Here is a 27,692-nt window from a genome sequence, read left to right as displayed (position 1 = left end):
TCTGCCTGTGCTTGCTCTCTCTCCCTCTCTCTCTCTAATAAATAAATAAAATCTTTTAAAAAAAGAGAGAGAGAGGAAAAAATTCCAATTTTAAAAAATAAAAAAATAAAAGGAAAATGAATTAGTGAATTACAAAAAAACAGTACAACAGATTAAATTCCAAGCATATTCTTTAGCAGCACAAAAATTACAAAATTATTAAGAGGCATTTTAAAAACTGTACTATGTGAAGTTTCAAATATATTTAAAATAGAAAAAACAATATAATGAAACTGATATACCCATCATACAGCTACAGTATACATGGCGAATCTTTCTTCATTTATACCCTTAACAGCTTAACATACTTATTTTTTAAAAAAATTTATTTATTTCAGAGACAGAGAAAGAGAGAGAGAAACCGCAAGGTGGGCAAAAAGAGAGGGAGAGAAAGTCACAAGTAGACTCTACATGAGCATGAGCCCAACACTGGGCCCTCTCTTACAACACTAAGATCATGACCGGAGCTGAAATCAAGAACCGGGCACCCAACCAACAGTGCCACCCAGACACCCCTGAACATTTTTCAATACTCAAGTAGATATTTTAAGTGTTAATTACTTCTTTATGTTCTACCTCAAAGAAAGGACTGTCACTCTGTCATTCTTTCTCTCTTCCTCCCTCTATCACATAGGTATAAGATCTTACAAATCTCTAAATATACTAAGGCTCTTAAGAGTAAGTACTCAATACACACTTGCCACTGGCAACAATTTATGTAAAACATAGCAGGGCACCCTACTCTGCATGCATAATGCCATAAATATCAAGACAACAAACAATAAGTAATAACCTACTTGAAGTTTCCTGAACTTCCTTGTCATCCACGTCAGAATTATTCCTTCCAGGTGTTAAATAATTCTTGAGCCTGCAAGGTCCACTTTAAGATAAAAAAGTAAACCATCAAATTTGTGCTTTTATAATACATATATCTAATTTTCTACCCTAATGGTCATTTTTCTCCACAAAAAGGTTTCCTTCTTATAAAACTAAGAGTGATGTTATAGATCACCAAAAGTACATTTACATGCCAAATAAAACAAAGAATCTAAAATTTAATCCTATAACTGTCAAACAGGACAAATACTGAATTTTATATAACCTTTTAAACTTCATGAATTAATTCTAAATTTTAATTTCAACTCAAGTAACATCCCTTGATAAATCAAATTATAAAATATTTTAGAAATAAATCAGCTTTTCTTAATTAAAAAATATAGTCAGAAACAAGTGGAATTTAAAATATAGTCCAGAAATTGCTCAGAGATAATTCAGCTTATCCCAGTTCTAGATTCCTTTCTTTCCATTAGGAACCCAGGATAGGCCTAGTAGTCATAACCTACCAAATAGTAAAGAAATCTTAGCCATCACTTAAAAGTCCTAAGAATCTGTTATAATTTACCATTCCTTCATTTTAAAAAGGGGTATATGGGGGGGTGCCTGGGTGGCTCAGTGGGTTAAAAAGGGGTATATGATTTCAGATATTGCAAGAGTAGGTTAACTTGGTTTGTTCACTGAGTGTACCTGTTTTAAACACATACCCACAAATTTTTAAATACTCCTCTTTTCGAGAGAGAGCGCCTAACCCCCATTCCTTAAATGTGGTCTGGACTTAATGACTTGTTTCCAACAAACAGAATGGAGTAGAAGTGATAGTGCACAACTTGAGAGAAGCATTTTTAACCTCCATCACAGTCACACTTTCTCTTGGATTACTTGCTTTGTAAAAAGCCAGCTGTCATGTTGAACACCCTTATGGAGAGGGCCACATAACAAAGACACATAAAGCTAACAGCCATGGGAGCAAACTACCTTGTAAGTAGATCCTCCAGTCACAGTCAAGCCATCAAAGGACTACAGACCAGCTAGGTATCTTGAATGCTACAGCTCATTAGAACCACTGAGTAAGAACTAGCCAGCTAACCCAGACTTCTTGGCCACAGAAACTATGAAACCACAGATGTTTCCAAGTCACTGTTGAAGTCTGGGGTAATTTGTTACACAGCAATGAGTGACTAATATAATGTAAACCCAATTATCCTTAGAACACATACATACCTTCTTTCCAAAACTGAAATCTTCGGCTCTCTAGAATCCAAGTTAGATTCTGCTGGTGTATTGTGTGTAAATCCCTTGATCTGAGACTCCTGATGAACATTCCCTTCACTCATATTATCTTGATCCTTTGTACTTCTTGTACCTCTGTGAAAATGTAAAGTGTAAAATTGTTTTCATTTCTCCATAAAATATTTCTTTCAGGAATAATACACAATGAGTAAACAACATAATACTGGCTTTAACAAATATTAGATAACCCTGTTTAGGTCCTAGGACATACAACTAGCCTAGGAAAAAAATTTGATTCTAGGACTACTAAGAAAAATTTTAAGGGCACCTGGGTGGCCCACTGGGTTAAAGCCTCTGCCTTCGGCTCAGGTCATCATTCTGGGGTCCTGGGATTGAGCCCCGCATCGGGCTCTCTGCTCTGCAGGGAGCCTGTTTCCCCCCTTCTCTCTTTCTGGTTGCCTCTCTGCCTACTTGTGATCTCTGCCTCTCAAACAAATAAATAAATAAATCTTTTAAAAAAAAGAAAAGAAAAATTCTGAAATGGTACAGACCTGGCCTAAGATAGAGGTGATGACAAGGGGACACAAGGAGACATCACCTACAGGTAGCATATGATGTATATTACACATTTAATCAATCTTTTTTTTTTTTTGAAAATCCACAAGAAACTGAAATTGCTTTCTCTGCCAACCCTAGTCAGCCTACCGCGGTACAGTAGGGTGCTCAGAGGGAATCGGGCTCATCGCTTTAACAGCTAATCAGTTTATCTCCAATACATGCAAATAGGATATACTATTCCCAGACTGTAATTTTTTTCTTCTCTCACATTCCTCTTCTGAGTCCTATATTTTAATTTGTTTCTTGACTCAGTCTATCAACCTACTCTTATCATATGTGAGAAAATAACTTGCATACAACATTACTAAAAAACATGCAGACTTCGGTGCTATAATCACAATCCGAAGAAATAAAAGGGATTATAAGAGATTACTATGAACAATTATGTCAACAAATTAGATAACCTAGATGAAATGGATAAATTTCCTAAAGACACACAAATTACCAAAACTGATTCAAAAAGGAATAATCTCAAAGACCTGTAACAAGAGAATAAATCAGTAATCAAAAAACTACCCAGAAAGAAAAGTCCAGGCCCAAATGGTTTCCCTGCTAAATTCTACCTAGCATTCAAAGAATACAAATTCTTCACAGACTCTTTCAAAAAACAGGAGAACTTCTCAACTTACTTTATAAAGCCAGGAAATCTCCTGATACCAAAATTGGACAAAGACATCACAAAAAAACTACACACCAAAAAACTCAACAACATATTAGCAAAAGAAATCTAAAAATGTATAAATAGAATCATACATACATCATGACCAAATGGGATTTATACCAGAGATGCAGTTTGGTCTACAACCCAACCCAAAAACCAATTAAATAACACATCAGATCAATAACAAACAAACAAAAGAGCATTTAACAAAATCCAACACCTTTTTATGATAAAGATGCTCAACAAGGTAGGATTAGAAGGGAACTGCCTCAGCCTGATAAGGGTATATATGAAAAACCTACACCTAGCAATATGCTAAATGGTGAAAGACTAGATGTTTTCATCCTAAAATTTAGGAACCAGACAAGGAAGTCTGCTGTTGCCACTTCTATTAAGCACTGTTGCTAAAGACTTTAGCAAGGGCAATTAGGCAACAGAAGACAAATAAAAAATAGAATGGAAAGGAAGGGTAGAACTATTTCTATTCACAAATGACATGACTTTCATACTCAGAAAATCCTATGAAATATGCTAAAAAGCTATCAAAACTAATAAATGATTATGTTGATGGTTTGCACCTATCTGTGAATATACTATAAAACCACTTAATTGTACACCTTTCATTAGTAAATTGTATGGTATGTGAAGTACCCTTCATAAACCTGTTTAAAAAGAAATCTACTGTAATTAGCTTCTGTTCTATTAGGCTTACAGAAATAATATAGAAATTAAGTGATTACATAAATTTGAATGAAAGAACCTCAGTGGAAATTGCTCACACTATAAGTGCTCTAGCTCTTAAAGTTTGGCTTATTTTGTTCCCAAAGGTTTTAACAGGGATAAAGGAAGTTAGCTTGTATAGTTTAATTAATGCTCATGGTCATAAAAAAGCAAAAAATATCACTTTTAAACAAGTTAAAAGTTTCATTATCTGTTAAATACATGCAGAGAGGAGAAGTTAACTCAAGTAACATTTCTAATCAGGAAGATGCCTTAAAAATAAAAAATTTTAAAAAAGGAAGACTCCTTAGACCAATTAATTCATCGATTCTGGCTCAAATACTATTATCCATCTCATCCCTGATTCCAATGTGTGCATGTGCTTGTGTGTTTGTACATGTGTACGTGCATGTGTGTCACATAATATTCTAGAATTGAAAAGTTTAAATTTATTTTCTCCAAAAAAACGTATAGTTTTAATTCCTCAAAGTCCTCTATTCTACTGGTTTTAATATGGTGACAATAATACCTTTGAACACTATAAAATATAAAATTATGTGCCCAACTAATTTAAAAAATAATAATGGTAATAGGTAATATAGTTGGGGTCTTTTTTAAAGATTTATTTACTTGTTTTAGAGAGAGAGCACAAACAGAGGGAGGGGAAGAGGGAGAGAATCTAGAGCAGACTCCTCCCTAAGGGGAAGCCCGTCATATGGGGCTCAATTTCACATTCCATGAGATCATGACCCGAGCTGAAATCACTAGCGGGATATTCAACCAACTGAGCCACACAGGCTCCCCAGTAATATCTTTTTTTAAAAAGTAATTCTTTTTTTTTTTTTTTTTTTAAGATTTTGTTTATTGAGAGAGAGAGAATGCCCATGAGTAGGGAGAGGGGCAGAGGGAGAGAATCTCAACCAGACTCCCCAGTGAGCACAGAGCCCAATGCAGAGTTGGACCCCACTTAAGTCCCAATCACAAGTCAGAGGGTCAACCGACTGAGCCACCCAGGCGCCCTAGAATTACTTCTTACAGAGCCATAAATTATAAGAATTCAATATATCAGCTTAAATTGTGTTTTCAAAACCTTTACTTAACTTTAAGACTTTAGACTAGTATTAAATTATGTTAATAATTAATCTTTGGCTATATGGACAATTCCTAAGATAAAAAATAAGAAACTGATTTCTAAATGTAATTTTAATTTACCCGTCCCACACATTTTAATACCATCAGTTAAATAGACTAAAAATAAGTCAATACCTTCAGATGCTAATATATAACTCATGTTAGCCACTATGAAAACAATGTTAAAAGGCTTTTGTAATATGTACTTGGGACACAGCAATAGCTATATAGTTCTTGATTACCCACTTTCATATCCCCAATGTCCAAAAAAAACAAAAGCTGAGTGCTTAAAGGCTGAAAATACTTGAGACTACACTAAATAAAACAATTACAGAAAAACACAAATACATATACAAAGTAATGAGTATGTTTTTTATACCAAATCAATTCTTACAATTTATAAAGAAGGTAAAATCAATACAAATGATATACTATCTGGAGAGCCTGGGTGCTCAATCAGTTAAGCATCAGCTCAGGTCATCTCAGGGATCCATCTCAGGGTCCTGGGATCAAGTCTTGCATTGGACTCCCTGCTCAGTGCAGAGTCTGCTTCTCCCTCTCCCTGTGACCCCTCCCCCTTGCTCATGCTCTCGCTCACTGGCTCTCTCTCTCTCTCAAATGAATTTAAAAAAATAAAAAAGAACTCTCACACCTTGTTATAAATCAGCCCAAGCAATTTGGAGAGTGATGCAGCAGTATTCAGGCAAGTAAACCCTAAAATTCAGCAATTCTACTTCTTGTATATATACTACAAGAAATCTCTTACATATATGCACAAGGAAACATATCTAAAATGTCCATTCAAAAATCATTTTTCAACATGCCTGCATGGTTCAGTAGGTTAAGTATCTGCCTTTGGCTTGGGTTGTAACCAGGGTCCTGGAATCAAGTCCTGTACTGGGGTTCCTGCTCAGTGGGGAGTCAGTCTACTTCTCCCTCTACCCCTCCCCCGTGCTCATGCTTGCTCTCTCGCTCACTCTCTCAAATAAAATCCTTTAAAAAAAATTGTTTTACACATTGAAAAATTATCAAGAGACTAAAAACACTGTACAATTGAAAATATAACACTATGTTAATTATATTAGAAGGGAAGAGAAGCATCTGCAAATAAATAAAAGTTATTATCATTTAAAAAAATAACAGCAACACTGGAAACCACCCAAATACTCACCCTTTAATGAATGTATTAAATAGTGGTGTATTATTTGCAATAAAAAAAAAAAAGGAAAGAAGTACTAAAAAAGAGAGAGAAACTGAGTATTTTCATATAACCACATAAGGTGTTAACTATAAATTCAACCAGCCACTTGTTTTTTATATATATACTGAGAGCTAAGAATGGTTTGTATATTTTTCAAAGGTTACATCTTACAGGATTATTTAATTATAGACATATCTGTTTCCATTTTGCCTTTTGGCCAGCAAAGCCTAAAATATTTACTATCTGGCCCTTTAAGAAAAATTTACCAACCTCCACTCTTTATAAAGAAATAAAAATAAATCACTTATCAACATGAATAATCTCAAAAATGAACTGTGGGGGGAAAAGCAAGTCACAGAAGGATGTGTATACCAAAAAAAACCATTTTTATAAACTTTTAAAACCATACCACATGCTGTTCATATATACATGCACACATAGAAAAAGTATAAAAATATCCACGAGAATGGTTAACTACCAAATTCAGTATATAGGCTACCGCTAACAAGGGAAAGAATGGGCTCAGCAAACATACAAATGGGATTTTAATAGTCACTATAATATTTTATTTCTTAAGTGAGATCATGGGGGAATCAGGTGTTCCTTTTTTTTTTTTTTTGTAAACCTGAAATATTTTATAAACCTGGAAAGTAGCATGGAAATGATGTGAAAGAGTTAAAGAGAATGTGTATGGGATTTTTTTTCTGTACTACAATGACATACACTACTACATTTTAGGGCACTATAATTTATTTCCATACATCCCTAACTCCTTGCAGTTTCTCACATACATGTATTATTTGTTGAGTAAATGAAAGAATAAATACTACATCAATAAGCAAAAATATGTAAGAACAACCCTTAACTCACTAGGTTGTTAGGATTGATGAAAATTCATTGAAAGCTCCCAGTAACACTGGAGCATACTTGGCACGTAATAAGCACTCAAAGTATGTTAACTATTACCACCTTAGGGATAAGAGAAGTTTTTGTGTTTTTTTTTAAGATTTTATTTATTTATTTAACAGACAGAGGTGACAAGTAGGCAGAGAGGCAGGCAGAGAGAGGAGGAAGCAGGCTCCCCGCCGAGCAAAGAGCCTGACATGGGGCTCGATCCCAGGACCCTGGGATCATGACCTGAGCCAAAGGCAGAGGCTTTAACCCACTGAGCCACCCAGGCACACCGGGATAAGAGAAGTATTAGATGTATTCCTAATTATTGAAATCACATTAACCTCACTTAAAAGAAAGCGAATCAAACTATACATTAAAAATGACTAAGAGGTGCCTGAAAAGCTGTTGGTTAAGCTTCTGCTTTTGGCTGAGGTCATGATCCCAGGGTCCAGCAACTGAGGTCTGCCTTGGGCTTCCTGATCAACAGGGAGCCTGCTCTTGCTTCTCTCTCTCCCTCTGCTCCTCTCCCCTGCTCATGTGCTGTCTGTCTCTTCTCTCTCAAATAAATAAATACAATCTTTTTTTTAAAAAATGACTAAGATGGCTAATTACACTGAAGTTAAAACATAAAATATACTTATTAAAATGACTAAAATGGGGTGCCTGGGTGGCTCAGTGGGTTGAGCCTCTGCCTTCAGCTCAGGTCATGATCTCAGGGTCCTGGGATAGAGCCCCGCATTGGGCTCTCTGCTCAATGCAAAACCTACTTCCCCCTCTCTCTCTGCCTACTTGTGATCTCTTTCTCTCTGTCAAATAAATAAATAAAATCTTTAAAATAAAATAAAATGAGGGGTGCCTGGGTGGCTCAGTGGGTTAAAACCTCTGCCTTCGGGACGCCTGGGTGGCTCAGCTGGTTGAGCGGCTGCCTTCAGCTCAGGTCATGATCCCAGGGTCCTGGGATCGAGTCCCACATCGGGCTCCTTGCTCAGCGGGGAGCCTGCTTCTCCCTCTGCCTCTGCCTGCCACTCTGTCTGCTTGTGCTCACTCTCACTCCTCTCTCTCTCTGACAAATAAATAAATAAAATCTTTAAAAAAAACAAACAAACAAAAAACCCTCTGCCTTCAGCTCTGGTCATGATTCCAGGGTCCTGGGATAGAGCCCCACATCAGGCTCTCTGCTCAGCAAGGAGTCTCTCTCTCTCTGCCTGCCTCTCTTAAAAAATAAATAAATAAAATGACTAAAATGGTAAATTTTATGTTTTTACCACTTTTTTTAAAAAAGCAACTCTTAAGTGATGATAATAATACTTATTAAATACATCACTCACTGCTGTGAAATGCGTAAGCCTGATGATTCAGAGAACTGTACCCCTCAGGCAAATAATATGTTAATAAAATACATATATATATATCACTCACACCCACATTCCTTATATTATTCCCATTTTAATATAAGGAAACAAATTCAGATTACTACCTTGCCCTGGGGCATCCTCCAACTAACAGCTGCATGTGGATTTACAACCACCTTTGCAGACTGCAGAGCCCTTTATGCTAATACTGTTTCTGCATAAATGATTAAATGACACTGACCAACTATTAAATGCTGAACACCAAAAATAACTATGTTGTATACCTAACTATATTGTATACCTAAGAAGATTTTTCTTCTTAGCCAGGTCTTCCTTATCATTTTCCAATGACTCATTCTGGGAACAACTGGAAATTTCATCGTGGTCAATAATTCTTCCAGAATCTTTAGCGTTTAAAAAGTCCTGTGCTCTTGAGCTGCCTGACGTAGTTCTCTTCTGCCCTTTAAATGGAATAGTTTTTTCCTCAATGTTCTTAGTTGATTGATTTGACTTTTCAGTAGGTTTTCGTCTACTGTTGTGACACACAAGCAATTCATTTCTTCTTGGAGAATTGCTATAAAGAAGACCTGAAGGATTCAATGATAACCTAAAGTTAGCATAATGTTTACCCAGATTATCTGGCTCACTGACAACATTATTTATTTACACATCAACACACACGCCAATTTCAAAGGCTATGTTTGTTTTCAATTTAAATTCATAAACTGCAGCTTTTCAACCCCTTTAAATTTATCACAAGCTTCCAGAACCACCCTTGGTGTCTCTCCCCACTACTCCTTCGGCCATCCTTAAGATCCTATTATTTCCCAAGCTTCCAGCTCCAGCTTCTCACTCTGGATACCTACTTTGAGGGACCCTGCTACTCTTGACTTTAATTACTATGTAGATGCTAGTATCATAATATTCACCTACCACTCTCCCCCAAATCTGACCTTTTGGTTTTAGTTCCTGTCTTAATGAAAAGTATAACAATTTACCCAAATACCTATATCAGAAATCTGAGTCATCCAAGACTCCTGTCCCTATCCACAACCAAATCCCCTAATCCTGTCATTTCTCCATTCTTAATACCTCTCAAATCCACTTCTTTCAAGCTCTCCGGCCTATCACTGACCCTCATCATTTAACTGGGTTATTAAAGCTCCTCTTAGTCTCCCTTTCTCTAGCTTTGCTGTTCTTCAATCCATTCTTCACACTGCTTCAAGAATCATCTTAGGAAAACACAAGTTGGATAATGACAACCTTGCTAAAATCTGTTAGTGATTATAACTATTTTCAATAATTTACTTCTACACCTAGAGTGTTTACTTCATTAATTCAAATTTTTAACATTCTCCTCCAAATAAACCAAAACCCAGCAATACTGAACTACCTGCTTGTCTCTAAAGAACTGGTTCTTAAAAAATTGGTCCTTAGACCAGAAGGATCAGCATCACTTGAGAATTTGTTTCAAATGCAAATTCTCAGGCTTTGCTTTAGGCGGACTAAATCAGAAGGTCTGAGAAGAGCCCAGTAATCTGTGTTTTAACAAGCCCTCCAAATAACTCTGACAAAACTTTTTTAAGATTTTATTTATTTATTTGACAGACAAAGATCACAAGCAGGCAGAGAGGCAGGCAGTGGATGGAGGGGGGTGGGTGAGGAAGCAGGCTCCCCACTGAGCACAGAGTATGATTTGTGTTTTGATCCCAGGACCCTGGCTTGATCCCTGGACCCTGGGATCATGACCTGAGCGGAAGGCAGGCTTTAACCCACTGAGCCACCCAGGCGCCCCTGACAAAACAATTTTTAAAAGGTTAAACTCTCAGCTCCAGATCTCTGTACATGCTACTCTACTAGAAACATTCCATCCTTCCTCCTTACCCCCGCCCCCCAGTCACTCAGTTGATTCCTAATTCATCCTTCAGGAATCTTTCCCTAATTCCCATACCTAAATTAAGTAGCTCTCTCAACCCTTTAAAAATATTTATCGCCCATCTAACTGTTTACTTATCTTTCTCTTCCAGCAGACTGACAATTTCTTGAGACCAATATTGCTCCTTTACCTATCTTCATATTCCCAATAGCTAACACCAGGGCCAGGACCATGGTGAAGCAATTTTTTCCAGTCCACTGAGATATAATTGAAATCTAACATTGTATAAGTTTAGGGTACATAATGTAATAATTTTATATATGTAGATATTGCAAAATGAATACCAAAGACTATACCTTAAAAGTTTTCATCATTAAAAACAAAACAAAAAAAATGGGGGCACCTGGGTGGCCCAGTCATTAAGCATCTACCTTTGGCTCAGGTCCCAATCCCAGGGACCTGGGATCGAGCCCCGCATCAAGCTCCCTGCTTTCCCTCTCCTAGTCCCATTGTTTGTGTTCCCTCTCTCGCTGTGTGTCCAATAAATAAATAAATAAATAAATAAATAAAATCTTTAAAAAAAAAATTTAACTAGGGTAGGTAATTTGAAAAGGTGCTCACTTTCAGAGAGTCATTCAGGGACTCTACCTGGACTCACACAACCCTGAGACTAAGTGCCTCCTCAAATTTCTCATTCTATGTTACTCACTTGCCTCACTCTAGTACTGGCCCTAACACCATTCCTGCCTCACAGTGTGCACTCCGTAAATGTTTCTCAATATACTTGAAAAAGCAGTTAAGGCCAAACATCTACTTTAGGCAGTATGGTTGCTTATTAGGGAAATTAAAAATGCATCAACAGGGGCACCTGGGTGGCTCAGTGGGTTAAGCCTCTGCCTTCAGCTCAGGTCATGGTCTCAGGGTCCTGGGATCTAGTCCCGCATCAGGCTCTTTGCTCTGTGGGGAGCCTGCTTCCTCCTCTCTCTCTGCCTGCCTCTCTGCCTACTTGTGATCTCTGTCTGTCAAATAAATAAATAAATAAAATCTTTAAAAAAAAAAAAAATGCATCAACAGTCAGGAAACCTGGGTTCTACTGTTTTCCAGCTCTAGCACAAAAGTCTATCACCTTAGGTTGCAAGTGATGCTGCTTTTTTGAGCCTCAGACTTTCTTTTTCTAGCAGATGAAGGATTGTTTTAACTTTGAGATCTATAGCATTCTTCCATTTTTGTGACTCCCTACTTGATCAGAAACTCAACATCGGTTTTAAAACTGCTACAGAAGTATTTTGGTAAGTCTCTGAGTTCTAGAAAAATTATCCAGGCTTTTTAAGATTTTTATTTACCTGTGTATTTACACACTCATCTGCTATAGTACAGTTTCAGGCACCTGGAGCAGAAAGGTGAGTTCCTCAGAGCAGTAACAGTAGTAGATAATATTTTATATAGTAACTACATGCCTGAATCCTTATAATGAAGTAGAAGGATTTGTAATTATGTTACAGAATAAGAAACTGGACAAAATATCTTGCCCAAAGTGGAGAAATCATAATTTAAACTCAGATCTAAGTCCCAAATTCAAGGCAGGCTGCAACATATTTCTTTCTACTATCAATCAAGGATCCCAATGATTCAAAAATTCACAAGGCCTCATATGTAGTGCCATATCTACTCTCGCTTGTTGACCTAAATACCGCAAAGTCAATAGTATCTGTATATGTAAATGTTATCTTATCATCTACCATCTTTTCATGATTAACCACCTTTAAAAGATCAAAAATGTTCCAAAACAATGAATGTTTCATACTGTACAGAAAAAAGTTGGCATAGCAGACCTAAGAATGTTATTCTTAGAACCTGCTTGCAAAGTTAGTTCTTGGCTAGCATTTGGGAACTTTAATTTCGGAGGGTTCCCATCATTTCCTAACGGATAAATGTGGGTTAGTGTGCCTAAACTGCTTCGAAAGAAATATGATTTTTGTCAAATACTTTCTTTCCTTCAGGGAGTCTGGAATTTTAGTACTTGCTAGGTAGAAGGTGCCTAAGTAACCACCTCAGTAAAAATCTTGGGTACTAAATCTCTAATGAGCTTCCCTAGTAGATAACATTTCATACATCTATCATAAGTATTTGTTGCCAAAAGAACTAAGTGCCCCTGGTATGAATCCTTTGAGAGAGGACTCCTTCAGACTTTGCCCATGTACTTTTTCTCTGATTTTGCTTTGTATCCTCTTGCTGTAAAGAAACTTCAGACTTCCATTATCACTGATCTCACATCACTTTCACTTGATGGTCCTGCTATACTTCACTGAGAAAACAAAAAACTCAGTGTACATATTCATCTTCTCACCATCAATTCGACCAACCTACTTCCATCTGTGTACTGCAAAACAGCCCCCTCCTTACCCCCTTCAAGGGTAAGGAGTCCTCCTTCAAGGACTCTGATCCTCTATTTATGCTCTAACTTTCTAGGAGGCTGGGGTTTTTGTTTTTTTCACTCGAGAGTCTTTTTTAAGTTTTTATTTAGTAGGGGCACCTGGGTGGCTCAGTCAGTTAAGCATCTGCCTTCATTGCAGGTCATGATCCCAGAGTCCTAGGACAGAGCCCCAGATGGGGCTTCCTGCCCAGCAGGGAGCCTGCTTCTCCCTCTTCCCCTACTCCCTGCTTGTGCTCTCTCTCACTCTCAAATAAATAAATGGAATCTTTAAAATAATAAAAAATTTTTAAAAATGCAGCTAGTTAATATACAATATATTAGTTCAAGTGTACAATATAGTGATTCAACACTTCCATACATCACCCAGTGCTCATTACACCAGGTGCACTCCTTAATCCCCATCACATATTTAACCTGTCTCTCTACCAACCTTCCTTCTTATAAGTTTGTTCTCTATAATTAAGAGTCTGTTTCTTGGTTTGCCTATCTCTGTTTTTCCCCTTTGCTCATTTGTTTTGTTTAAATTCCATGTATGAGTGAAATCATATGGCATTTGTCTTTCCGACTGACATATTTCACCTAACATAATGCACTCTAGATCCATCCATGTCCTTGCAGATGACAAGATTTCACTCTTTTTTATGGCTGAGTAATATTCTGTTGTGTATACATATACCACATATTCTTTATCCATTCATCCACTGATGAATAACTTGGCTACTGTAGATAATGCTGCTATAAACATCAGGGTGCATATATCCCTCTGAATTAGTATTTCTATACTGGGTAAATACCTAGTAGTAGAATTGCTGAATCACAGTATTTTTAACTTTTTGAGGAACCTCCATACTGTTTTCCATACTGGCTGCACCAGTTTGCATTCCCACCAATAGTACAAGAGGGTTCTCCTTTCTCCACATTCTATGATGCTATTTTAAATGAGCAGATAAACCAATGTAACATCTTGTAGAACACACACACACACACACACACCCCTACCTTCGACCCATCTTTAAGCTCCCTTATCTTACTATATTTCCTTCCTCACCTCCTACTCTTGAAACCACTTCAATCAGGCTTTTGATCTGATCATTCCACAGAAACCATTTCTATCAAAGTGACCTACAACCTCCATGTAGCCAAAATTATATTATCAGTCCTTAACTCTCATCTACCTCAAGCCATCAGCAGTATTTTAAATGAGCTCATCACTCAATCCTTAAAATGCTTTCATTACTTTGCTTTCCTAACCCTAAGTTCACTTCATTTTCTTTAACCTTACTAAATGTTCCTGTTTAGTTTCTTTTGGTGGATCTTCCTTCCCATCTTGACTCCTAGCATTGGAGTCTCCCAGTTCTCAGACCTGAGCTTTCTTTCTTCTCTAGGTTTAGTCTATCACTAGGTGATTTTAGGTAGTCCTGATTTCAGGTAGTCCTTAAATATCATCCATATACTGGTAAGTCCCTATCTATATGTCCTCCCAAATCTTTCCCCCTAACTTTAAACTCATTTACCAGGCTACTTTCTCAATGTACCTACTTTGGTATCTAATTAATTTCTTACAACCTGAAATCTTGACATAGTTCCCAAATCAGCTTCTTTCATACCTTTCCCTCATCTCGGTGAATAGTAGAGCTCCCTTGTTCTATTTGTTCAGGAAAAAAAAAAAAATCTGAGTCATCCTAGACTCCTGGTTCTCTCTAACTCCAATCTGTTAATACCAAATCCAACCACTTTTCTTCTCTTCCCTCCAACAATCTCTTAACTAGTGTCCATGCCCTAGTTTCCTCTCCATCTAGCAGTAAAAATAATTATTTTAGGTGTGCCTGGGTGGATCAATTGGTTGAGCATCTGTCTTTGGCTCAGGTTATGATCCCGGAGCCTCAGGATCTAGCCCCTGCGTCAAGCTCCCTGCTCAATGGGGAGTCTGCTTCTCCCTCTGACCCTCACCCCACTAGCAGTCTCTCTCACTCTCTCTCAATGAATAAAAAAAATCTTACTTAAAATATTTCAGTAGTCTTCCAATACACTGCATCTAAACTGTCTATCACAGCCTCCCTCTCTGACTTGATCTCTCCTGGCTTACTCATCTTTAGCCAGACTGGCCTTCCTGAATTCTCAAACAGCCAAGTATGCTTCATTAGCACCTTTGCAAATATATTCAAATAACATTCCCTTGGTCTGAAATGTTACACACCATGTTATCTGTATGGTTCCCCTCTTCATTTTTCTGAGATATATGCTCTGAAAAATCAAAATGGACTCTTATCACTACCTTTTATAAAAACACTATTCTATCTTCGTATCCATGCCTACTTCTGCCATCTACTTCCCAACTCTATCTTTGATCTGCTTTATTTTTCTTTAATGCCTATCACTGCATGACTTATACACTTATATTGCTGGTCTTCCTCCACTCAAATGTAAGTCCCATGAGAGCAAGGGGTTTGTTTTTCCAGTTATATGCCCTATATCTAGACTATAGTGTATAGTAGAGCTAATATCTTGACACTTAAATGATCTGATATTTCTACAACCCAATTTAACTTCATCCTCATTAGATTTTCTGTGGAAAATGGGAGCATAAACCAAACATAAAGCCTCTTACAGAATGACTTTTTAGAGCTCTCAATGAACATCATTTAAATAAAATACTTACTCTGTTCAGACTTTACCACCCACCAATTAGATGGACGCCTAGAAATTCTTCGACTTCTTGTAATAGTTGAAGTCACTTCGTCAGGTACAAGTTTATTCTTTTTGGACCCACTGGGAAAATGTTTCTTTTTATATTCCTTATCTTTTTTCTGATTCTCTTTATAAGGAACATTGGTGCTATTTTTCTTGCTTCCTAATTTAAAGAAAACCATAAAAAACAATTTACAATCTATGAAACCAAAGAGTTTACAGAAAATCACAATAGGTTAAAAAAAACTATCAATTATGTCTTAAACTTATTCTGTGGGCTTCTTTCATCTTTTTTTTTTTAAAGCCAAATCTTCTTAATAAGATCTGTTTCTGTCAGTTAAATATAAACTTTTCACATTGCTTGATACCATACACTTCTGAACCAAAAAAATGGTACACTCCGAAAAGGAAAAATATATGGCTTCTTCGAACTACTTACCAATGTCCCAAGTTAAAAAGAAAAGTAACTACTTCTTTTCTGTTTTGAATTAAGTCATTATTTTGTCAATTTAATTTTTGAAGGAGGAGATTTTAAAGTGAGGTTTCAATAAAGAGATATTCTTTTATGTAGGAAAACATTATTTTTGTAAACAGAATTTAAAAAGAGAAAAGAGAATGAAAAGAAACAATGAATATGGCAAGTAATACATAGCTGATGAAAATGTTTGGTGTCAGTAGTAACCTCATTTCACTACCACGACAAATAGGTAAGAAAAGAATCTAACAGAAGGGTGAAATCAATTGTAGTTTTGTTTTTTGTGGCTGACAACCAGAAAAATCAGAGAAATACACAATATTTCAATACAAATATTACAGTTAAGAAGGGCACAATCACCAAAATGGAAAATTTCTTTTTCTCAGAAATAGGTTTAGGGACGCCTGGGTGGCACAGTTGGTTGGGCAGCTGCCTTCAGCTCAGGTCATGATCTTGGGGTCCTGGGATCGAGTCCCACATCGGGCTCCTTGCTCAGCAGGGAGTCTGCTTCTCCCTCTGCCTCTGCCTGTGCTCACTCTCTCTGACAAATACATAAATAAAATCTTTAAAAAAAAAAGAAAAAAGAAAAAAGAAACAAGTTTAAAATATTAGGTGTGAGTAGACAGAATGGAAAATTTTCTTGATCATCAAATAAATCAAGAAACCATTTTATTAAGTAACTGAGACAAAGATTTCTGGTCCAAAGAAGGAATTACACTCATATCAAATAGGAAATACTCATGGACTAAATAAATTATGTAACAGTATGTAAGACTGAGCAGGTATTATATATAATCACATAATTAAATATGAAACTATATAGAACTTTTTTAAAAGATGAAAGGAGAACATAATACAGGTTGAAATCTGAAAATACAGGAAATACAAGCCCAGTCTTTCACTAAGAAGGTAAATTTGGGGAAATAATTCAGATGGAGATGATATCTAAAGCAAAAGAATAATTTTATTAAGGTATGACTATAAAGGAAGAGCAAAGAGTAAACTATTAAACTTGGGGAATATGGAAAGAATCACCAAAACTTATAAATTAAATGAGGAAAAGTAATTAGTAAAGACACAGAAGGAAATAAAAAAAAAAGGGAGAATCAGAATAGTATAGCATCAGAAATTAGACAGTGTTTAATTGGGCTATAATGAAAACTACATCTTGTCATCTTTACTATATGTAGTATATAACATTGTGTTTGGCACATATGCTTGAAATAAGAATTCAGAGTGAAGCCAATGTTACAGCAGGCACTGGAACTGGCAGAAGTACTTCCAGCATGAGCTATTTTAGACAGGATCCAAGTTTTGATACACCAACTACACTTCACAGATCATCTATTATCAGCATCGCCTAGGAGAGACTATTTGGAAATACAGAATCTTGAGGTGCCTAGATGGTTCAGTTGGTTAAACATCCCAACTCTCAATTTCAGCTTAGGTCATGATCTCAGGATCATGAGCTCAAACCCAGCATCAGGCCCATGCTCAGCAGGGAGTCTGCTTGTCCCTGACCCTCTCTCTGCTTCCTCTATTTCTTTCTTTCAAATAATCTTAAAAAAAAAAAAAAGAAGAAGAAGAATGAAAGAAAGACAGAATCTTAGGTCCCATCTGAGATCTACTAACCCAGTTTATGAATCAAAATGTTAAGAAAATCCTCAGGGGGGCGCCTGGGTGGCTCAGTGGGTTAAGCCGCTGCCTTCGGCTCAGGTCATGATCTCAGGGTCCTGGGATCGAGTCCCGCATCGGGCTCTCTGCTCAGCGGGGAGCCTGCTTCTCTCTCTCTCTCTCTGCCTGCCTCTCCATCTACTTGTGATTTCTCTCTGTCAAATAAATAAATAAACTCTTTAAAAAAAAAAAAAAAAAGAAAGTCCTCAGGGAATTCAAATGCATATGCAAGTCTGAAAAGCACTGTTCTGCTGTTTTAGCCATTCTCCCAGTCAAATGTGATTGAGAAGTAGAGAGATAGAAAACGAGACAAATTATGTCAAGATCCCTTGCAGCAGTATAACTCTCTGAGTCCAGTTTGACAATAAGCTACAGGATTTGGCAACTCTGAATTTGAGACAAAGAGAATGATTTATGCTTATAAAAGGAGTAAAAGAAAAATATTAACCTTAATGATCTGAACCAGGCACAAAAAAAGTTGATGAAAAAGGAAAGAATATACTTTACCAATACTGTGCTTAATACGAGAATCAACCAATATGCTAGAAGTGATAAGAAGGGGAGATATTAGAAGAGACACAACAGATAGCAAAATCTTGACAGTGAAGAACATATCTGAGGGAATGGATATAGGAGATAATAAAGGGTCAGTTTACAAAACACTAAAGCAAAGACAGAGAACTTTCAACATGGTTGCCACTGATGAGTGGGCTTAAGGAATCACCAGGGATTCCTGCAAGAATCCTCACCAGTGCGCAGCATCTTCAAGCCTCCTATATGTCCACCCTGTGTCTCTTCTCCACCTCCTTTTCCTCTATTTCCCCCTATTTCTTTCCTCTTATCAAAAGTATCCTTAGGAACTTTTTTTTTTAAATAAAGAATTTATTTATTTATTTATTTATTTATTTGAGAGAGAGAACAGGGGGATCAGCAGAGAAAGAGGGAAAAGCAGGCTCCCCACTGGGCAAGGAGCTCAATGTGGCACTCTATCCCAGGACCCCAGGTCCATGACTTGAGCCGAAGGCAGGAGCTTAACTGACTGAGCCACCCAGGTGCCCCCTCAGAAACTGCTCTAACAAATCAGAGGTGCTCATGATGACATAAATTGCCCATGTTTATGAATAAACTTAAAAAAAAAAAAGTGTGAACAATGATTTAGGGAAAAAGAATTTGAGGAAGAAAACGCTATCATGAGGGACGCCTGGGTGGCTCAGTTGGTTAAGCAGCTTCCTTCAGCTCAGGTCATGATCTCAGCGTCCTGGGATCGAGTCCCACATCGGGCTCCTTGCTCGGCAGGGAGCCTGCTTCTCCCTCTGCCTCTGCCTGCCTCTCTGTCTGCCTGTGCTCGCTCTCTCTGCCTCTCTCTCTGACAAATAAATAAATAAAATCTTTAAAAAAAAAAAAAAAAGAAAACGCTATCATGAAAGACTTATTCAGACAGCGACATAGAAATCATACAAATTCAAAAACAAACCAATTAATTATTCTAGAAACTAATTCCAGATCAGAGAAGATCAGAAACTGAATGACAAACAACTTAGAAAACTAATAAACAAGAACACATGCAGAAGGTATGAACAGATGGTAATGTTAAGAGAGCTGACTTGGAACTGAGCAGACATATCGTCCTAAGTAGAGCAATGGCCAGAAAAAGAGGTGACTTAGAAGTGATACTTTTCTAGGGCACCTGGGTGGCTCAGTGGGTTAAAGCCTCTGCCTTCGGCTCAGGTCATGATCCCACGGTCCTGGGATCAAGCCCTGTATCGGGCTCTCTGCTCAGCAGGGAGCCTGCTTCCCTTCTCTCTCTGCTAGCCTCTCTGCCAAATAAATAAATAAAATCTTTATTTAAAAAAAAAAGCAATACATTTCTAATACTGTGGGAAATTTGCGTATTTACATGTAAAGGAGTATCATTTTGAAGGTGGGACATCTTTTAATAAACAGCAAAATTATTCACCCAAAACACAGTAATACTTCTGTCATTAATAATAATGTATTCCAGGGCGCCTGGGTGGCTCAGTGGGTTAAGCCGCTGCCTTCGGCTCAGGTCATGATCCCAGGATCCTGGGATCGAGTCCCGCATCGGGCTCTCTGCTGAGCGGAGAGCCTGCTTTCCTCTCTCTCTCTCTCTGCCCGCCTCTCTGCCTACTTGTGATCTCTCTCTGTCAAATAAATAAATAAAATCTTTTAAAAAAAAAAAAATAATAATAATAATAATAATGTATTCCAAGGACCCATAGAGATAACTGCTAAGGCTAAGATCTAAGGGATACTTTAGGAATTGAACAGATATAGTTCTATTCTCATGAAACTTTCAGTCTAACTGCCAGAAGGAGAGATGGAAATTTAGCAAGTAATTATATGTTTGATAAAACAAAAAGGATGCTATTGGAGCATATATAGGAACATACTGGGATAGGGAGTAATAACCAAGTAAAATGATATTTAAACTGAGTACAAAGTTTGGTAGGGGACAGGATACATTTAGGAAAAATTTTCTAGGCAAAAGTTACAGCACTTTAAAAGGCCCACAGTTGAGACAGTATGTTCATGAACTGGAAGAAATTCATTATAAAGTAACCCAGGAGATGAACCTGGAGAGCAGAGAGAAGACAGAGGGCATGTGCTTAAACTGCTAAAATAATCTAAGAAACAAATGACTCTAAGTTGGCCAAGAAGAATAGCAAGAGGAAAGGAGAGAAGTAGAAGATATGGAAGTCAAACTTTATACAGGCTACTGAAGGAAAGAGGAGTCAAAGATGATCCAGGTTTCTTTCCTGAGCTACTACATTTATTATGGCCCCATTTATAAAGACAGGAAAACTAAAGAAGGAGCAAGTTTGGAAGAATTTATTAGTTTCGTAAATCATCTAGTTTGAGAAGCCTAAGAGATAGGAGAAGTGGAAAAGTCTACTGCTTCAACACAAATCATTAGCTTAGGCATTACAAATTTGTCAAGTGCCTTTTAATTTAAAGAAAAAATATCTTCAAAGTAAGAATACCCTTGGAATTAAGTTATTTTCATATTATTTGTCTTTGAACTGAGATGGTTAGTAGAATAATATCCTTCCAAAAATGTACTCACCCTAATCCACCCTAATCCACAAAAAATGTTATCTTATATGGCAAGAGACTTTACATATGTGACTAAATAAACCTTAAAATTAGGAGATTACCCTGGGTTATTTAGGCTAGTCCAATCTAATTGTATGTGTTCTTAAAAGTGGTGGTCAGAATGACAGGACAAAGGAAGAAGAGGCAAAAGAATTTGGAAATCTAAGAAACCTGGTATTGCTGGCTTTGAAGATGAAAGAAGGAAACCATGATTCAAGGATATAAACAACTTCAAGAGGCTGGAAAAGATAAGGAAACATACTCTCTCCTAGAATCACCAGAAAGAAAAGCAACCTTGTCAATATATTGATTTTAGCTCAACAAGATCTATTTCAGACTTGTGACCCACAGAACTGTAAGATAATAAATGTGTGTTGTTTTAAGTCACTAAGTATGTGGTAATCTGTGATGACAGTGATGGAAAAATTAATACAATTGGTAATTAATCAGACATTACATTCACTAACCAATCTAGATAAAGAATTTATCTGAGTATCAATGTGAAGAATCTGGCAGGTACTTAATAAATGTTTAACATTTATAATTAAACAGTATCCTTCAAGTATACTTTTTTTAAGATTTTATTTATTTTTTGACAGAGATAACAGTTAGGCAGAGAAGCAGGCAGAGAGAGAGGAGGAAGCAGGCTTCCCACTGAGCAGAGAGCCCAGTGCTCGATCCCAGGACCCTGGGATCATGGCCTGAGCCGAAGGCAGAGGCTTTTATCCACTTAGCCACCCAGGCGCCCCTATAATTTCTTGATATAATGTTTTTTCCTAATCAGACAAATCAAAATTTTGTACCTTCAAATTTCGTGAATTAATATTCTACGTAAAGGACTAATTAAAAAAAAAAACTTCCCTATAACTTCAGTTTAGTCAGATTCTTTATATTTCTTAAAATAGCCAGCCACTAATGAGAAAGTGAAGGAAGTTGAGAGAAAGAGAGAGAGGAAAAAAAGAAGAAAGAGAGAAAGAAAGAAATTCAATAAAAATAATATTGGGGGGGGGGCACCTGGTGGCTTAATTGTTTAAGTATCTGCTTTCTGCTCAGGTCATGATCCCAGAGTCCTGGGATCAAGTTCAGCTCTGCCAGGATCCCTGCTCAGTGAGGAATCTGCCTATCTCTTTCCCTCTGTCCCCCACCCCACTTGTACTCTCTCTCTTTCAAATAAATAAAAATCTTTTTTAAAAAAAATAGTAATATGGGATATGTCAGACATTTACAAGAGAGGTCTACAAAACAGAAAAGGTGGATACACAAAGGTACAAACAGACAAAACTGAAATCTGACAACTATTACTTAAGGTGATATAAAGTCTATGTTTAGATTATACAAAAAGAAAGCTAAAATAATTGAACAATACTTAAAGTAGAATTTCCTTTCATAAAAACTAGCTTAAATACTGTACTTTAATATATACTCTTTCTTCCTTCTGTATCAGCAATATTATAGTATAGTATAGTCATCTAGGACCTCCAGGTACAAATACAATTCTGGTGAAGAGAGTTTTCTGGTTAGCTAATAGCTTTTTCAAATCAGCATCGAAAACATTTTCACTTATTTCAAAACTTCTTGACAGTGCTGAAGAAATATAGGATCTAATAAGGGGACAGATCCTGAGCCAATATTTTCTAATCTTGAGTATTATCGCCTAACTATAGGGCTGTCAAGAAGGATTAAATTGTATTTCGTACACATAAAGTATCTAATACATTTGTTAAGTGTTTTCTACTCCATTAACTATTCTAAAGAAATTCTGTAAGAATAATTACCTCTTCTAATACTTCAAAAAAAGTGGTATAAAAAACATAAATGAATCTTTTCTTCATGACAGTGTCATCATTACAAACCTCAATCACTACAAAATGATTACATAAAGAGGGCAGCCACACTCCAAGTTTGTTTGAGACAATCCCAATTTATGCTTCCTATCCTGACACCCCCTCTCATTCTCAAGTGTCCCAGTTTGGATGATAAATACTATAGTGGTCCAAGATAAAAAGATCTATTGAGATACTACTTGGATAACTGTTCTCTGTAATTCTATTATCATCCCATGAATATATGTGTATATCTCCTAGTCTACAGACACTACTACATTGATTTTTTTTTTTTAAGATTTTATTTATTTATTTGACAGACAGAGATCACAAGTAGACAGAGAGGCAGGGAGAGAGAGGGAAGCAGGCTCCCTGCTGAGCAGAGAGCCGGATACAGGACTCGATCCCAGGACCCTGAGATCATGACCAGAGCCGAAGGAAGCAGCTTAACCCACTGAGCCACCCAGGTGCCCCTACATTGATTTTTTTTTAATGGTGATAACTGTTTTAGCTATTTTTGTAACTTCAGTGCCCAATACAGTGTATGGCAATTTGCTAAATGTTAGATAAATAAGTAAATGATAGAAAAGAAGAATATGAAGTTTTATCCTAGAAGAAATAGCTCCATACTATCTTAGGGTTTTCTTCCCCCTGTTTATATTTTAATAAAACTCAAAGAATATATGATATTGTCTTATTCATATTCTGGTAACCATCTGCCTTTTCCCTTCACTTTGTCCTTTATATATGCTGCCATCTTAGAAGCTACACAAAACTCAAGGGACTCAGAATTAAATTACATGTAAAACAGAGATACTAGAAAAGAGCTTATAGATATAGGTTTACTTTGCCTACTTCCCAAAGCTAAATAGAAATATTACAAGAACATGATATTGTGTTCTATTGTGGTAGGATAATGTTCACAGGTATACTTAATGCAAAAAACTTACCCACAGGCAGCATCTGTTTTTTGGGAAATATCAGTATTTATCATCTCTTCACACTCTTCCATATTTCTGTCTGAGTATCTCTGTAACTTACCTTGGGTGATATGTGACATATTTGTATTTTTTTCTTTAGACTGAGCCACATCAACTTGTTCTTCAAGTACATTGTCCTTACATTTTCTTCTCTGTTTTTGTTTTATAGTCTTTTTCTTTCGAGATGATTTTTCTGCATTCTCATTACACATTTCATATTTGGTAGATCCACAGTGATTTTCCAGTTCATTTGCCAAAGCACACCCCTTACCCAGTCTTTTTTGTTTAGAAGGCTGAGATTTCTCTACTGGGTAAGCTGTGTCACAATGTCTGTCACTTGTCAAATTTCCAGGTGATACACTGTGATGTTTTTCTCTTGACTTCTTACTTTGAAGGAGTGCAGAGTTCTCTGCAGGGTTTACTGTGCATTGTTTCAGAGGCCCAGCTTTTCTCGGTATAGTAATCCAAGATCGACTGGCAAAACTTCTTTCGGATTCATCGATTATAAATTCATCCTCTAACAAATTCACGTCATTTGAAGGAGATGAGTGAAGGGGAGCAGTTGCTATATGCCTAACAATAGGACTAAAACAGGATGTTATAATAAACAATAGCTCAAAAAATTAAGTTTTTACCTTTGCTTTGTGAAGACCATAATCTATACAGGAAATAAAATCTATGTATCTTTTATTTTTTTATTTTTTAAGATTTTATTTATTTATTCAACAGAGAGAGATAGTGAGAGAGGGAACACAAACATGAGGGAGCTGGAGAGGGAGAAGCAGGCTTCCTGCCAAGCAGGGAGCCTGATGCAGGGCTTGATCTCAGGATGCTAGGATCACGACCTGAGCTGAAAGCAGTCACTTATGATTGAGCCACCTGGGCGCCCCTATGTGTTTATATATATATATATATATATTTTTTTTTATTTCTTTTCAGCATAACAGAACTGTTTATGCACCACACCCAGTGCTCCATGCAATATTTGCCCTCCATAATACCCACCACCTGACTCCCCCAATCCCCCCCCGCCCCTTCAAAACCCTCAGATTGTTTTTCAGAGTCCATAGTCTCTCATGGTTCATCTCCCCTCCCAATTTCCCTCAGTTCCCTCTCTCCCCTATGTACATTTTAAAGAACGAAGCACACCTCAATTTTCCCTTACCCTTGAAAATCCTCCTCTTCTTTTACACTTCTATAATACCTGATTACACTCATTTATAACACTAATGAAATCTGAATTGAATCTCAATTTAAATTTAGAGTTGGAAGCCTAGACATCAACTAATTTAATGCTCCCCCCAACCCATTTTATATACTGAACAGTTAAAACTCAAAAATGTGTGGGGTGCCTGGGTGGCTCAGTGGGTTAAGCCTCTGCCTTTGGCTCAGGTCATGACCCCAGGGTCCTGGGATCGAGCCCCGCATCAGGCTCTCTGCTCGGTAGGGAGCCTGCTTCCCCTCCTCTCTGCCTACTTGTGATCTTTGTCAAATACATAAATAAATAATCTACAAAAAAAAAACAAACCTCAGAAATGTATTAAACAAAGCCCAGACACATTGACAGACAGTCCAAAAATGCATGCCGTTATTACATATAATGCTACCCTGATTTTATGTATGAATGGATGTATAGCTGTCTCTTGGGGGCCAGATGTCTTCACATTCAAGACAAGATTATTTTCAAGACATCTTCCAGTCTAATATTCTAAGAAAACACTACTAAATTATGCACTAAATTATATTATGTAAAAATTATTCCAAGTTTGAGTAATTCACATACTTTTCAAATAAGTTTTAATATTGCAATCATGATACAGAAATAAATGGAAAGTATCTAGAAAGGCAGGCAAATTGGGATTAAACAGCATCTCTTCCAATTAGTTGGGAAAGCTTTCTAGAGAAGGAAGAATTATTTAAAGAATAGTAATCTGATGGACTCTTTTCTATTTCCTTCCTTTTTATAACAGCCTCAGGCAAACCACATATTGAAGGGAAATATGCATAAATAAAACCTTAGGGTAAACAACCAAACTCTGAAGCTAGCATATGCACTCCTGTTTCTGCCTTTCCCACCTGAGTATGCAAGCTTAACCATCATTGTGTCTGCTTTTTCTATGTTTTCACTAATAAAATATACCAAAAAAATTACAAATTGAAAACACCTTCCCTATTTACCTAATCTCAAGCCCCTGATAATTCTTTTTTTTTTTTTAAGAATTTTTTTTTTAAAAGATTTTATTTATTTGGCAGACAGATCACAAGTAGGCAGAGAGGCAGGCAGAGAGAGAGAGAAGGAAACAGGCTCCCCGCCTAGCAGAGAGCCCAATGCGGGGCTCGATCCCAGAACCCTGAGATCATGACCTGAGCTGAAGGCAGAGGCTTTAACCCACTGAGCCACCCAGGCGTCCCCCCTGATAATTCTTATAATGTAAAACAGTATACATACATACACATACACACGTGTTGTGTTGCTGGTAAGAAACTATACTCTCCTTACAGTTACGCATAATTTCAATTAAAATTTGCACCAATTAAGATTAACTTTTAGTTTAAAAAAAAAAAAAGATTAACTTTTAGTTAAATTGTATGTATGTGTGGGGGCACATGGGTGGCTCAGTGGATTAAAGCATCTCCCTTCGACTCAGGTCATGATCTCAGGGTCCTGGGATCGAGCCCCACATCAGGCTCTCTGCTCAGCAAGGCACCTGCTTCCTCCTCTCTCTCTCTCTGCCTGCCTCTCTGCCTACTTATGATCTGTCTGTCAAATAAATAAATAAAATCTTTAAAAAAAAAATGTATGTATGTGTGTATATATGCTAAGAAGTATAGTATCTAATAATAGGTAGAGTTTTGCAAGTTTATGTAATTAGAAAACTAGAAAGTCTAATGAAAAACAAAGTCAATACAAACAGAAAACCATAATGAATGAATGTTTAAACAGAAATGTTACTTTTCAACATTTAAAGAAATAGCCAATCTGTTAAAAATAGATTTAATTTGCTTTACTGTATGTAACTCACAGTATCTGTTAGTTTTTATACATAAGAAAGTAATGCCAAGAATTTAAAAATTAAGCCTTCCTAAACCAGCCAATAAGAATTCTCTAAGTGTGCCCAGGTGGTTCAGTCAGTCAAGCATCTGCCTTCCGCTCAGGTCATGCATGATCCCAGGGTCCTGGGAGCCCCACATCAGAAGGCCCCTTACTCCCTTTCCCAGCCACTCCCCGTTTGTGCTTGCATGAGCGTGTGCTCTCTCTCTCTCTCTGTCAAATAAATAATAAATAAATAAATAAATAAAAGAATTCTCTAACTCTGCTCCTCTATTTTACTTCAAGGAACTTCCATAACATCAAGATTATTCTAACTGATGATATCCTTAGGAAACAATGTTGACACTTGCTTCCGACTAAATATCTGTATACTTCCAAAATTCATAAGCTGAAACCGAATCCCCAATGGTACAGTATTTGGGGGTGGGGCCTTTGCGAGGTGATTAAGTCATTAGTGTGGAACACTCATGAATAGAATTAATACCCTCATCAAAGAAGCCGCAGAAAACCCCCTTACCACCTTCTGCCATGTGAGGTTATGGCAAGAAGATAGCCATCCACGAACCAAGAAGCAGATGTCACCAGAAAGGAAAAAGGAGATTGGCATATGACAAGGGAAAATGGTATGCCAAAACAGGGACAAATGGAAATGTGTACGAGCAAGTTGGCAAGAAAGAGTTAACTAGGGAGAATGAAGGCTATAAATACCAGCCAAAAAAATCTGAAGTTTCTCTAGGTCAGGGGTTCCCATCTCTAGCTGCCATTAATTCTAGTTAACTGCAATGCGCAGCCATAGTTAAGAATCACAGTGTGGACACTAATGAACCTCTGAAGGTTTTTTAGTAGGCAAGAACAGATTAAAATTTCTTCTAGGATCACACTTTTATTAACAC

The 27,692-nt window shown here is 37.0% G+C and overlaps 1 protein-coding gene across 2 annotated transcripts in view; it reads right to left on the bottom strand.

Annotated features, from left to right (window-relative positions):
- The window catches only part of CENPC (centromere protein C), a 97,114-nt gene that overhangs the window by 31,083 nt on the left and 38,339 nt on the right, over positions 1 to 27,692 (bottom strand). For both annotated transcript variants that reach the window (XM_044226118.1, XM_044226117.1), the window contains exons 8-12: positions 23,809 to 24,332; positions 15,653 to 15,844; positions 8,985 to 9,270; positions 2,098 to 2,241; positions 837 to 919 (exon numbers count right to left, since the gene is read on the bottom strand). In XM_044226118.1, the coding sequence (XP_044082053.1) occupies positions 837 to 919; positions 2,098 to 2,241; positions 8,985 to 9,270; positions 15,653 to 15,844; positions 23,809 to 24,332 (1,229 nt within the window). The remainder of the gene's footprint in view (positions 1 to 836; positions 920 to 2,097; positions 2,242 to 8,984; positions 9,271 to 15,652; positions 15,845 to 23,808; positions 24,333 to 27,692) is intronic.

This window comes from Neovison vison, chromosome 11 (genome assembly GCF_020171115.1).
Source record: "Neovison vison isolate M4711 chromosome 11, ASM_NN_V1, whole genome shotgun sequence".
Lineage (NCBI taxonomy): Eukaryota > Metazoa > Chordata > Mammalia > Carnivora > Mustelidae > Neogale > Neogale vison.
The sequence above is the reverse complement of the archived record's forward strand: the minus strand, read 5'-3'. Positions and strand labels throughout refer to the sequence as shown.